At 39.4% G+C, this 12,553-nt stretch overlaps 1 protein-coding gene across 1 annotated transcript; it reads right to left on the reverse strand.

The window, feature by feature from the left end:
* Window positions 1-6,457: 6,457 nt before the first annotated feature.
* Window positions 6,458-7,363, reverse strand: LOC130976084 (uncharacterized). Its single transcript, XM_057900839.1, has 2 exons — window positions 7,079-7,363; window positions 6,458-6,700 (listed from the first exon to the last, which is right to left on the reverse strand). The coding sequence occupies exons 1-2, from the start codon at window positions 7,361-7,363 to the stop codon at window positions 6,458-6,460; spliced, it is 528 nt and encodes a 175-aa protein (XP_057756822.1).
* Between the last annotated feature and the right edge of the window lie 5,190 nt (window positions 7,364-12,553).

Here is a 12,553-nt window from a genome sequence, read left to right on the forward strand (position 1 = left end):
CTGTTATTTGTTTAGATATTTGCTGTTTTGCTTGATTCAACTGCAGTTCTATGCTCTTGTTAGCAACCTTAGTATCATGGAGCATTTCTTTAAATTCTGCTAACTGTTCTGTCATCAGGAGCAATTGTTGATTAAGCTCATTCATCTGTTCTTGAGGATCAGGATCAGTGACTACTGCCATGACCTCTTCTTGTGGAACGAATTCCTTGCTAGAATATAAGTATTGGTTTCTAGCAACAGTGTCTATAAGCTCTTGAGCTTCTTCAATTGTCTTCCTCATGTGTATAGATCCACCAGCTGAGTGGTCTAAAGACATCTGAGCTTTTTCTGTGAGCCCATAGTAGAAGATGTCTAACTGTACCCACTCTGAAAACATTTCAGAGGGGCATTTTCTAAGCATACCTCTATACCTCTCCCAGGCATTATAAAGGGATTCATTATCCTCTTGTTTAAAGCCTTGGATGTCCAGCCTTAGCTGTCTCATCCTCTTTGGAGGGTAGAAATGATTCAGGAATTTGTCTGATAACTGTTTCCATGTCTTTATGCTTGCTGTAGGTTGGTTATTTAACCACCTTTTAGCTTGATCTTTTACAGCAAATGGAAACAGTAATAGTCTATAGACATCCTGATCTACCTCTTTATCATGTACTGTGTCAGCAATTTGTAAGAACTGTGCCAGAAACTCAGTAGGTTCTTCCTGTGGAAGACCGGAATACTGGCAATTTTGCTGCACTATGATAATGAGTTGAGGATTTAGCTCAAAGCTGCTTGCTTTGATGGGAGGTATACAGATGCTACTCCCATATGCAGCTGTAATGGGGTTAGCATAAGACCCCAGAGTCCTCTTGGACTGATTAATTCCACTTAAGTCCATAATGGACAAAAGGGAAATGAGAACGATTGCAAAGAGATAAATTTTGTTTATTTTTATTTTTTTTTATTTTTTTTTTGAAATAACCGAAAAAATCAAAATATAATAAAATAAAATAAGAGGAAAATAAAATAAAATTCGAAAATTTAAAAATAAAATAAGATCAAAGCAAATTGAGAACTGAATCAATTAGTAAAAAAAAAAGATTTTGAAAACAGCAATTAAGAAGATATGATTGAAAAATTTTTATGAAAGAGATTTGATTTTTAAAAAGAGGAAAGAGAAAAAACACAAAAGACACCAAACTTAAAATTTTTAGAAAATCAAACACTAAATTTTTCGAAAATTTTAAGAGAAAAACACAAAGAGGACACCAAACTTAGAATTTTTATGAATCAAAAAGGGACTAAGAACATGCAAAAATCGAAAATTTAAAAGAAAAACAAAAGCATGCAATTGACACCAAACTTAGAATATGAAACTAGACTCAACTAAAAGACTCTAAACCAACAAAAATAAAACAGTCCTAATCTAAGCAACAAAATAAACCGTCAGTTGTCCAAACTCGAACAATCCCCGGCAACGGCGCCAAAAACTTGGTGCACGAAATTGCAATAACACTTTTGCAATCCCGCACAACTAACCAGCAAGTGCACTGGGTCGTCCAAGTAATACCTTGCGTGAGCAAGGGTCGATCCCACGGAGATTGTCGGCTTGAAGCAAGCTATGGTTATCTTGTAAATCTTAGTCAGGATATCAGAAATTATCAGGATTGATTGTAAGAAGCAAAAGAACATGTAATGGTTACTTGTACTGCAGTAATGGAGAATGGGTTGAGGTTTGGAGATGCTCCATCTTCCGAATCTCTGCTTTCCTACTGTCTTCTTCATCAAACACGCATGTCTCCTTCCATGGCAAGCTCGTGTAGGGTCTCACTGTTGTCAGCAGCTACCTCTCATCCGCGCAGTGAAAGCTAATGCACACACTCTGTCACAGTGCTGCCAATCACCGGTTTGGTTCTCTCCCCTACCGGAATAGAATCACTCTTTTGCGTCTGTCACTAACGCCCAGTAGGTTACAGGTTTGAAGCACGTCACAGTCATTCAATCATTGAATCCTACTCAGAATACCACAGACAAGGTTTAGACCTTCCGGATTCTCTTGAATGCTGCCATCAGGTCCTGCCTATGCCACGAAGATTCCGATGAAAGAACCCAAGAGATAACTACTCAATCTAAGATAGAACAGAGGTGGTTGTCAGGCACGTGTTCATGGTTGAGAATGATGATGATTGTCACGGATCATCACATTCATCCGGATTAAGAACAAGTGTTATCTTAGAATGGAAGCAAGCATGATTGAATAAGAAACAGTGGTAATTGCATTAATCCATCAAGACACAGCAGAGCTCCTCACCCCCAACCATGGGGTTTAGAGGCTCATACTGTGGAAAGAACGTGTACAAAATGTTATGAGGTCATAAGGTTCGGATTACAATGTAAAAAGGTCCTATAAGTAGTAAACTAGTATCCTAAGGTTTACAGAAATGAGTAAATGACAGAAAAATCCACTTCCTGGCCCACTTGGTGTGTGCTTGGGCTGAGCAATGAAGGAAATTCGTGTAGAGACCTTTTCTGGAGTTAAACGCCAGTTCTCATGCCAGTTTGGGCGTTTAACTCCAACTTTTATTCCAGTTCCGGCGTTTAACGCTGGAATTTCTGAGGCCGGATTGCTACGCGGGTTTGGGCCATCAAATCTTGGACAAAGTATGGACTATTATATATTTCTGGAAAGCCCAGGATGTCTACTTTCCAATGCCGTTGAGAGCGCGCCAATTTGGCTTCTGTAGCTCCAGAAAATCCACTTCGAGTGCAGGGAGGTCAGAATCCAACAGCATCTGCAGTCCTTTTCAGTCTCTGGATCAGATTTTTGCTCAGGACCCTCAATTTCAGTCAGAAAATACCTGAAATCACAGAAAAACACACAAACTCATAGTAAAGTCCAGAAAAGTGAATTTTAATTAAAAACTAATAAAAATATACTAAAAACTAACTAAAAGATACTAAAAACATACTAAAAACAATGCCAAAAAGCATACAAATTATCCGCTCATCATTCTACAAGCATATGAGGCTCCAGTGTTTATCTCTTAGATTCCTGATACACGATGCATGGTTGATCGCCTGACAACCGAGTGCTCGCCTGACAAACGAGCCAGCCATTCCGTGAGATCAGAGTCTTCGTGGTATAGGCGAGAACTGATGGTGGCATTCAAGAGAATCCGGAAGGTCTAACCTTGTCTGTGGTATTCTGAGTAGGATTCAATGATTGAATGACTGTGACGTGCTTCAAACTCCTAGCAGGCGGGGCGTTAGTGACAGACGCAAAAGGATCGATAGATTTTATTCCGGCCTGACCGAGAACCGACAGCTGATTAGCCATATGCTGTGACAGAGCATGAGAACATTTTCACTGAGAGGATGGGAGGTAGCCACTGACAATGGTGAAACCCTACATGAGCTTGCCATGGAAAGGAGTAAGAAGGATTGGATGAAGACTGTAGGAAAGCAGAGAGACGGAAGGAAAGGCATCTTCATACGCTTATCTGAAGCTCTCACCAATGATATACATAAGTATCTCTATCTTTATCTTTATGCTTTATTCGTTTATCACTATACCCATTTGAGTCTGCCTGACTGAGATTTACAAGGTGACCATAGCTTGCTTCATACCAACAATCTCCGTGGGATCGACCCTTACTCGCGTAAGGTTTATTACTTGGACGACCCAGTGCACTTGCTGGTTAGTTGTGCGAAGTTGTAGTGATCACAATTTCGTGCACCAGTGGTGCTCAAAGCCTTTGGCATACTTTGTTAAATGCACTTAATCTCGACTCTTAGTGCTCTGTCTTAAGGATTACTTGACACAATTACACTACAAGCATATGACTAGGGAAACAACTCTTTAGTCTTTTAATCATGTCTGACCTCCCTAGTCATTGATGCTCAGAGCCTTGGACCTTGCTTTTATTTTTATTTTGATGTTTGTTTTGCTTCAAGGATTAAGCTTATGTTTACTTCAGAGGATTCATAATAGTTCTCTAAATTCTTGTTCCTCATGTATCAACATCCTTTGATTCAAATTCAAATATGCACTGTTCATATCATGCATTCAGAATCACAGATAATATCACCATATTTAAGTAAACAAGAATATTTTTGAATATAACTCAATTTCTCATGCAATACATCAGTTCTTTTTATTTTTCTTTTTGGATTCAAGCTCAGTGAGCATACATGAAACAACTTTTTTTTTGTTTAGTACTAAAAACAAATAACAGAATTAAAATTAGCAAAATTAAACTAGCAACTAGGAATTAAAATAACTAAAGATCATGTAGACACTAAGACAAAACAGCAGAAAATAGGAACATAACATAGTAATGGCAGAATAAAATAGGAAGTAAAAAAGGAACTAGGCCACCTCAGTCTCCATGGTGGGGATCTCTCTCCTCTAGCTGTGATCCATATTGTCCTTTTAGGCGGCCAAAATCCTGTGTTAGCTGGGAAATCTCCTGGCGCTGAGAGTCCTGAGTAGCCCTCATCTGATCAAGGGTGGTGGTGAGATACTCCCAACGGTTGTCTTGCGTGATCCTCATCTGCTCAATAGAGGAAGTAAGCTGCTGCCAGTACTCCTGAGGTGGGAAGTAATGTCCCTGAGGTAATGGAGGCTGGTCCTGTTGAGCTTCCTCCTCAACTTGATCTTCCCTGGGGACTCTGTGTTGTTCCCTAAGACTCTCCATGGTCTTTTTCGTAATTGGCCTCTCAACAAAAATGGGGAAATCACTATACACCTTTACCTTTGCTGCTTCACACAGGCGGTAAATCAGATGTGAAAAATCAAGCCTAGCTTTCTTAAGAGGATTGGTGGCAATATTATATATCTGTTGTGGGATAATGTCTTCTACCTCCGCCACTTCTCCTTTCATGATACAATGAATTATGATAGCTCAGTCCACAGTGCATTTGAACCGGTTGCTAGTAGGCATGATAGACCTTCGGATGAAGTCTAACTATCCCTTAGCTATAGGAAAAAGATTAGTGCTCTTTAAGTGATTTGGCTTCCTCTCTGCACCTATTCTCCACTGAGAACCTGAAATGTATATTTCTTCAATTACTTGGTCTAGTTACTGATCTCTATACACCCTCTCACTATAGCACTCAGTCATGTGATTTGGAGGTGGTAGATAGAGGGCCTCTCGGATGCTTCTCGGACTAAAATTAATGAACTTTTCTCTCACAAAGCTCTGATAATTCTTTTTATTGACCCCATTAACATCCTTATAAGTGACCAAGAGATTGTCATAAAATTCTTGGACCATCAGTAGTCCAACCTCAGTGTGCGGGTTGCAAAGAAATTGCCACCCTCTCCTCTGAATCTGAAATTAGATTTCTGGATATTTATCCAATTGCAGTGCAAATCTCACTTCTGGAGTCACAGCCTTCTTGTAAATGTTCTCATAAAATTGTTCCTCATGGAGCTTGGAGCAAAACCTGTGTGCATCATAGGAATTGGTAGTTGGCTCTTTACCTTTCCTCTTCTTTGAGGACTCAATGGTTTTGGGTGCCATTACAAAGAACAAAAAAAAAACAAGCAAAGCGACAACATCAAACTTAAAACTTTTGCTCGTCCTCGAGCAAATTAGAAAATTACAAAGAGGAAGACAGAGAGAAAATCTAAAAATAAAGAAATAAAAAATAAATTTAAAATTTCTTTTTTTTTTCTATTCATCTTTTTTTCTTTTTTCTTTTTTTTTTTAGAAAAATAATGAAAATAGAGAAAAACAAGAGGGGACGGACAATGGGGGTTTGGGTTCTGAGGTTGTGGTTAATGTGTGTATAAGGCATGGGGGTAGGGGTTATAGAAGGGAAAAGGGGTTGATGTGGTTGGGGAGTGGTGCGATGAGGGTTATGTTGTGGTTTAAGAGAAGGAGGGGCTAAGGATAGTGTTGTGCTCGAAGAGAGGGGTTGATGAAAGGGATTGGAATGGTTTGTTGTGTGTGTCTTGAAGTGGGATAGAGGAAGGCTTATATAGAGGTTGGGGTGGGGTTCGTTGGGGGAAAGGGTCACGAGCTGGTCTTTGGGGGGTGAAGGAGGGAGTCACAGATAGGTCAAGGAGGGTGGAGAATATATGGGGAAGGAACGAAGGGGATAGGGAACTAGGGGTAGGGATCACGGGCATGAGTCAAGGGTTGGGAAAGATTGAAAAAGGAAAGGGAATATGGTTCAGATTTTCGAGATATGCTACAGAAATAGGATAGATTTGGTTTGGAATAAGGTACAATTAAGGAGCTGACGCCTAACTTGGTTAGAGCAGCGCCTAACTTGAGGTGAAACTCAAACTTGGCGCCTAACTTGATCAACACGGTGCCTAACTTGAGGTTGTTCTCCTCTTTGGGCACCTAACTTGACAAAAACTGGCGCCTAACTTCCCTTGTAACTCATACCTGGCGCTTAACTTGAGAATAGTGGAGTTAGGCGCCAGGCCTCCCGTATGCACTCCCTATAATGTGTCTTCATATGGCGCCTAACTTGATGGAGCCAAGTTAGGCGCCACCCATCCAGTGAGCAAATCAATTTGGAAGCATGATTGGTGCCTAACTTCACAAAGGTGGAGTTGGGCGCCACCCCTCCTGAGAGCTTCCTTCGATTTGCCTTGCATGTGGCGCCTAACTTGAGGTTTTGAAGTTAGGTGCCACCCTGTCCGCAGCAACTTCCTCCAGAGTGTCCGAAACTCTGTCTCAATGTACCTGTTTCTGTTATAATAACTCTGCATGATCCACGTAAAACAAAGGAAAAACAGTAGAAACTCAATCAAAACAAACTAAATAAAATTCAAAGTAAAAATTAAACTTAAGGATACAAAAACATCGGGTTGCCTCCGGACAAGCGTTTCTTTACCGTCACTTGCTTGACGGTCAGTTCTGCCAATTCAGCAAATGAGTGGACCTTTGGTGATCAACCTCGCGTCCAAGATAGTGCTTCAACCTCTGGCCATTAACTGCAAACCTTCTATTAGAATTTTCTTCTTGAATTTTCACATGACCATATGGTGATGCTCTAGTTACCACAAACGATACTGACCACCGGGATTTCAGCTTCCCGAGAAAAAGTTTGAGCCTTGAATTGAGTAGAAGTACTCTCTGACCTGGCTTAAAGACTCTGATGGTAATCTTCTTGTCATGCCATATCTTGGTTCTCTCTTTATAGAACTTGGCATTCTCATAGGCAGAACTATGAATTCATCAAGCTCATCCAGCTGAAGCATCCTCTTTATTCCTGCAACTTGAGCATCAAAGTTCATAAACTTGATAGCCCAGTATGCTCTATGCTCCAACTCTATGGGCAAGTGACAGGCTTTACCATAGACCAACTGATAAGGGGACATGCCAATAGGAGTCTTGTATGCTGTCCAGTATCCAGAGAGCGTCATTGATGAGCGGATAATTTATACGCCTTTTGGCATTGTTTTTAGTATGTTTTAGTTAGTTTTTATTATATTTTTATTAGTTTTTAGTTAAAATTCACTTTTTTGGACTTTACTATGAGTTTGTGTGTTTTTCTGTGATTTCAGGTATTTTCTGGTTGAAATTGAGGGACCTGAGCAAAAATCTGATTCAGAGGCTGAAAAGGACTACAGATGCTGTTGGATTCTGACCTCCCTGCACTCGAAGTGGATTTTCTGGAGCTACATAAGCCCAATTGGCGCGCTCTTAATTGCGTTGGAGACATCCTGGGCTTTCCAACAATGTATAATAGTCCATACTTTGCCCGAGATTTGATGGCCCAAACAGGCGTTCTAAGTCAGCTCAAGAATTCTGGCGTTTAACGCCGGAACTGGCACAAGAATGGGAGTTAAACGCCGAAACTGGCACAAAAGCTGGTGTTTAACTCCAAGAAAAGTCTCTACACATGAAAGCTTCAATGCTCAGCTCAAGCACACACCAAGTGGGCCCGAAAGTGGATTTTTATGTCATTTACTCATCTTTGTAATCCCTAAGCTACTAGTTCTCTACAAATAGGACCTTTTGCTATTGTATTAGGAGATCTTTTGATCATGTTTTTATGATTGAACCCTCTTTGGGAGGCTGGCCATTCGGCCATGCCTAGACCTTGTTCTTATGTATTTTCAACGGTGGAGTTTCTACATACCATAGATTAAGGTGTGGAGCTCTGCTGTACCTCAAGTATTAATGCAATTACTATTGTTCTTCTATTCAATTCAGCTTATTCTTGTTCTAAGATATTCATTCGCACCCAAGAACATGATGAATGTGATGATTATGTGACGCTCATCATCATTCTCACTTATGAACGCGTGCCTGACAACCACTTCTGTTCTACAAGCAAACAAGGCTTGAATGTTTATCTCTTGAATTCCTTAATCAAAATCTTCGTGGTATAAGCTAGAATTGATGGCGGCATTCAAGAGAATTCGGAAGGTCTAAACCTTGTCTGTGGTATTCTGAGTAGGATTCAAGGATTGAATGACTGTGACGAGCTTTAAACTCGCGATTGTGGGGCGTTAGTGACAGACGCAAAAGAATCATTGGATTCTATTCCGACATGATCGAGAATCGACAGCTGAATAGCCGTGCTGTGACAGAGCGCGTTGAACATTTTCACTGAGAGGACGGGATTGTAGCCATTGACAACGGTGATGCCCAACATACAGCTTGCCATGAAAAGGAGTAAGAAGGATTGGATGAAGATAGTAGGAAAGCAGAGAGACGGAAGGGACAAAGCATCTCCATACGCTTATCTGAAATTCTCACCAATGAACTACATAAGTATCTCTATCTTTATTTTATGTTTTATTCATCTTTTAGTCATTAATCCTCCATAACCATTTGAATCTGCCTGACTGAGATTTACAAGATGACGATAGCTTGCTTCATACCAACAATCTCCGTGGGATCGACCCTTACTCGCGTAAGGTTTATTACTTGGACGACCCAGTGCACTTGCTGGTTAGTTGTGCGAAGTTGTGATAAAGAGTTGAGATTGCAATTGAGCGTACCATGTTGATGGCGCCATTGATGATCACAATTCCGCGCACCAAGTTTTTGGCACCGTTGCCGGGGATTGTTCGAGTTTGGACAACTGACGGTTCATCTTGTTGCTTAGATTAGGTATTTTTCTTCAGAATTTTTAAGAATAAATTCTAGAGTTTCAAGGTGATGTTTTCATCATCACCAAAGCTGATTGATTCTCATTAATTTAGCTCTTGAATGTAATGTCCTGCTGAAGCTTGGCTATCCATGTCTAATTTCTTTAGACTAAAGCTTTAGACTAACATTGCATGATTCCTGGAATTCTTATTAAAAATTTTGAATCTCTTTATTTTCTTTTCCATATAATTTTCAAAAAAATCCAAAAAAATTTATAAAATCTTAAAATCAAAAATATTTTTATGTTTCTTGTTTGAGTCTAGTGTCTAATTTTAAGTTTGGTGTCAATTGCGTGTCTTTATTCTTCTAATTTTCGAAAATTACATGCATTATGTTCTTCATTGATCTTCAAGTTGTTCTTGATGATTTCCTTGCTCTAATCTTTAAATTCTCTTATCTTGAGTGTTTTGTTGTTTCTCACATGCATTCTCAATTTGTTAGTGTCAGTAGTATACAAACTTCTAAGTTTGGTGTCTTGCATGCATTGTTTATTTGATCTTAGTGGCATTTTGATTATTCCTCATCATTAAAAATTCAAAAAAATATTTTAAATTGTGTCTTTTTAAGTCAATAATACAGAGAATTGAAGATTCAGAACATACAGCAGAGAAGTTACACAGAAAAAGCTGGGCATTCAAAACGCTCAGTGAAGAAGGCAAACTGGCGTTTAAACGCCAGCCAGAGTACCATTCTGGGCGTTTAACGCCAGGATGGCACAAGAGGGAAGATTTTGTTTTTAATTCAAATTTTTTTCAAGTTTTCATAATTTTTCAAAATCAAATCTTTTTCAAATCATATCTTTTCAATCATATATTTTCAAAATCAATTTCTTCCCATTTTTCAAAAAAAAAAAATACTTGCTAACAATTAATGATTTGATTCGATATTTCAAGTATGTTGCCTTTTCTGTTGAGAAAGGTTTAATGTCTGAATCATATCTTTTAAATTTCTTGTTAGCCAAGTCATTAATTTTAAAAATCAAATCTTTTTAAATTGTTTTTCAATCATATCTTTTCAATCATATCTTTTTAATCACATCTTTTTCAAAATAGTCTTCAATCATATCTTTTTGATTTCTAATTTCAAAATCTTTTTCAAAAATCACTTAATTACTTTTTCAATCTTAGTTTTCGAAAATCACCAATCAATTTTTCAAAATTTCTTTTAATTATTTCAAAATCTCTTACTTTATTTTTGAAAATTCTTCCCCTCTTCTCACATCCCTCTATTTAAGGACTAACACTCCTCCATTATCAATAATTCAAATTCTATCTTTCTAGATAAGTTCGAATTCTTCTTATACCTCCTCCTTCTATTCTTTTTTTCCTCTGACACCTCAAGGAATCTCTATACTGTGACATAGAGGATTCCATACTTTCTTGTTCTCTTCTCTTTCATATGAGCAGGAGCAAAGACAAAAGCATTCTTGTTGAGGCTGACCCTGAACCTGAAAGGACCTTGAAGCGAAACCTAAGAGAAGCTAAAGCACTACTCTCTGTAGAGGACCTAACAGAAATCTTCAAACAAGAAGAAGACATGGCAGCCGAAAATAACAATAATGTCAACTATGCAAGGAAGGTGCTGGGTGACTTTATTGCACCTACTCCCGACTTCTATGGGAGAAGCATCTCTACCCTGCCATTGGAGAAAACAACTTTGAGCTTAAGCCTCAATTAGTTTCTCTAATGCAACAGAATTGCAAGTTCCATGGACTTCCATTGGAAGATCCTCATCAGTTCTTAGCTGAATTCTTGCAAATTTGTGACACTGTCAAGACCAATGGGGTTGACCCTGAGGTCTACAGACTTATGCTATTCCCTTTTGCTATAAGAGACAGAGCTAGGATATGGTTGGACTCACAACCTAAAGAAAGCCTGAACTCTTGGGAAAAGCTAGTCAATGCCTTCTTGGCAAAGTTCTTTCTACCTCAAAAATTGAGTAAGCTTAGAGTGGAAGTCCAAACCTTCAGATAGAAGGAAGGTGAATCCCTCTATAAAGCTTGGGAAAGATATAAACAATTGATCAGAAAGTGTCCTTCTGACATGTTTTCTGAATGGAGTATCATAGGTATCTTCTATGATGGTCTGTCTGAACTGTCCAAGATGTCATTGGACAGCTCTGTCATTGAAATGGTTGCAAATAACCAATTCATGTACACTTCTGAAAGGAATCCTGTGAACAATGGGACGAATCAGAAGAAAGGAGTTCTTGAGATTGATACTCTGAATGCCATATTGGCTCAGAACAAAATATTGACTCAGCAAGTCAATATGATTTCTCAAAGTCTGTCTGGAATGCAAGCTACACCAGGCAGTACTAAGGACGCTTCATCTGAAGAAGAAGCTTATGATCCTGAGAACCCATCAATGGAAGAGGTGAATTACATGGGAGAACCCTATGGAAACACCTATAATCCTTCATGGAGAAGTCATCCAAATCTCTCATGGAAGGATCAACAGAGACCTCAACAAGGTTTCAACAACAATAATGGTGGAAGAAACAGGTTTGGCAATGGTAAGCCTTTTCCATCATCTTCTCAGCAACAGACAGAGAATTCTAAGCAGAGCCACTCTGACTTAGCAACCATGGTCTCTGATCTAATCAAAACCACTCAAAGTTTCATGACTGAAACAAGGTCCTCCATTAGAAACTTGGAGGCACAAGTGGGTCAGTTGAGTAAGAAAGTTACTGAACTCCCTCCTAGTACTCTTCCAAGCAATACAGAAGAGAATCCAAAAGAAGAGTGCAAGGCCATCAACATGGCCGAATTTGGAGAGGAGGAAGAGACAGTGATCGCCACTGAGGAAGACCTCAATGGACGTCCACTGGCCTCCAATGAGTTCCCTAATGAGGAACCAAGGGAATCTGAGGCTCACACTGAGACCATAGAGATTCCATTGGATTTACTTCTGCCATTCATGAGCTCTGATGAGTATTCTTCCTCTGAAGAGGACGAAGATGTCACTGAAGAGCAAGTTGCTAAGTACCTTGGAGCAATCATGAAGCTAAATGACAAGTTATTTGGTAATGAGACTTGGAAGGATGAACCCCCTTTGCTCACCAAAGAACTGGATGACTTGACTAGGCAGAGATTACCTCAAAAGAGACAAGATCTTGGGAAGTTCTCAATACCTTGTACCATAGGCACCATGACCTTTGAGAAGGCTCTGTGTGACCTAGGGTCAAGCATAAACCTCATGCCTCTCTCTGTAATGGAGAAGCTAGAGATCTTTGAGGTGCAAGCTGCAAGAATCTCACTAGAGATGGCAAACAATTCAAGAAAACAACCTTATGGACTTGTAGAGGATGTTCTGGTAAAGGTTGAAGACCATTACATCCTTGCTGATTTCATAGTCCTAGAGACTGGGAAGTGCATGGATGAATCCATCATCCTTGGCAGACCCTTCCTAGCCACAGCAAAGGCTGTGATTGATGTTGACAGAGGAGAATTG

Source organism: Arachis stenosperma, chromosome 1 (genome assembly GCF_014773155.1).
Source record: "Arachis stenosperma cultivar V10309 chromosome 1, arast.V10309.gnm1.PFL2, whole genome shotgun sequence".
NCBI classification, from domain to species: Eukaryota; Viridiplantae; Streptophyta; class Magnoliopsida; order Fabales; family Fabaceae; genus Arachis; species Arachis stenosperma.

Coding starts and splice junctions, on each gene's coding strand:
- LOC130976084 (XM_057900839.1), bottom strand. CDS start 7,363: ATGACGCTCTCTGGATACTGGACAGCATACAAGACTCCTATTGGCATG. Junction 6,701..7,078: donor CATCAGAGTCTTTAAGCCAG/GTCAGAGAGTAC, acceptor TGGATCATGCAG/AGTTATTATAACAGAAACAG.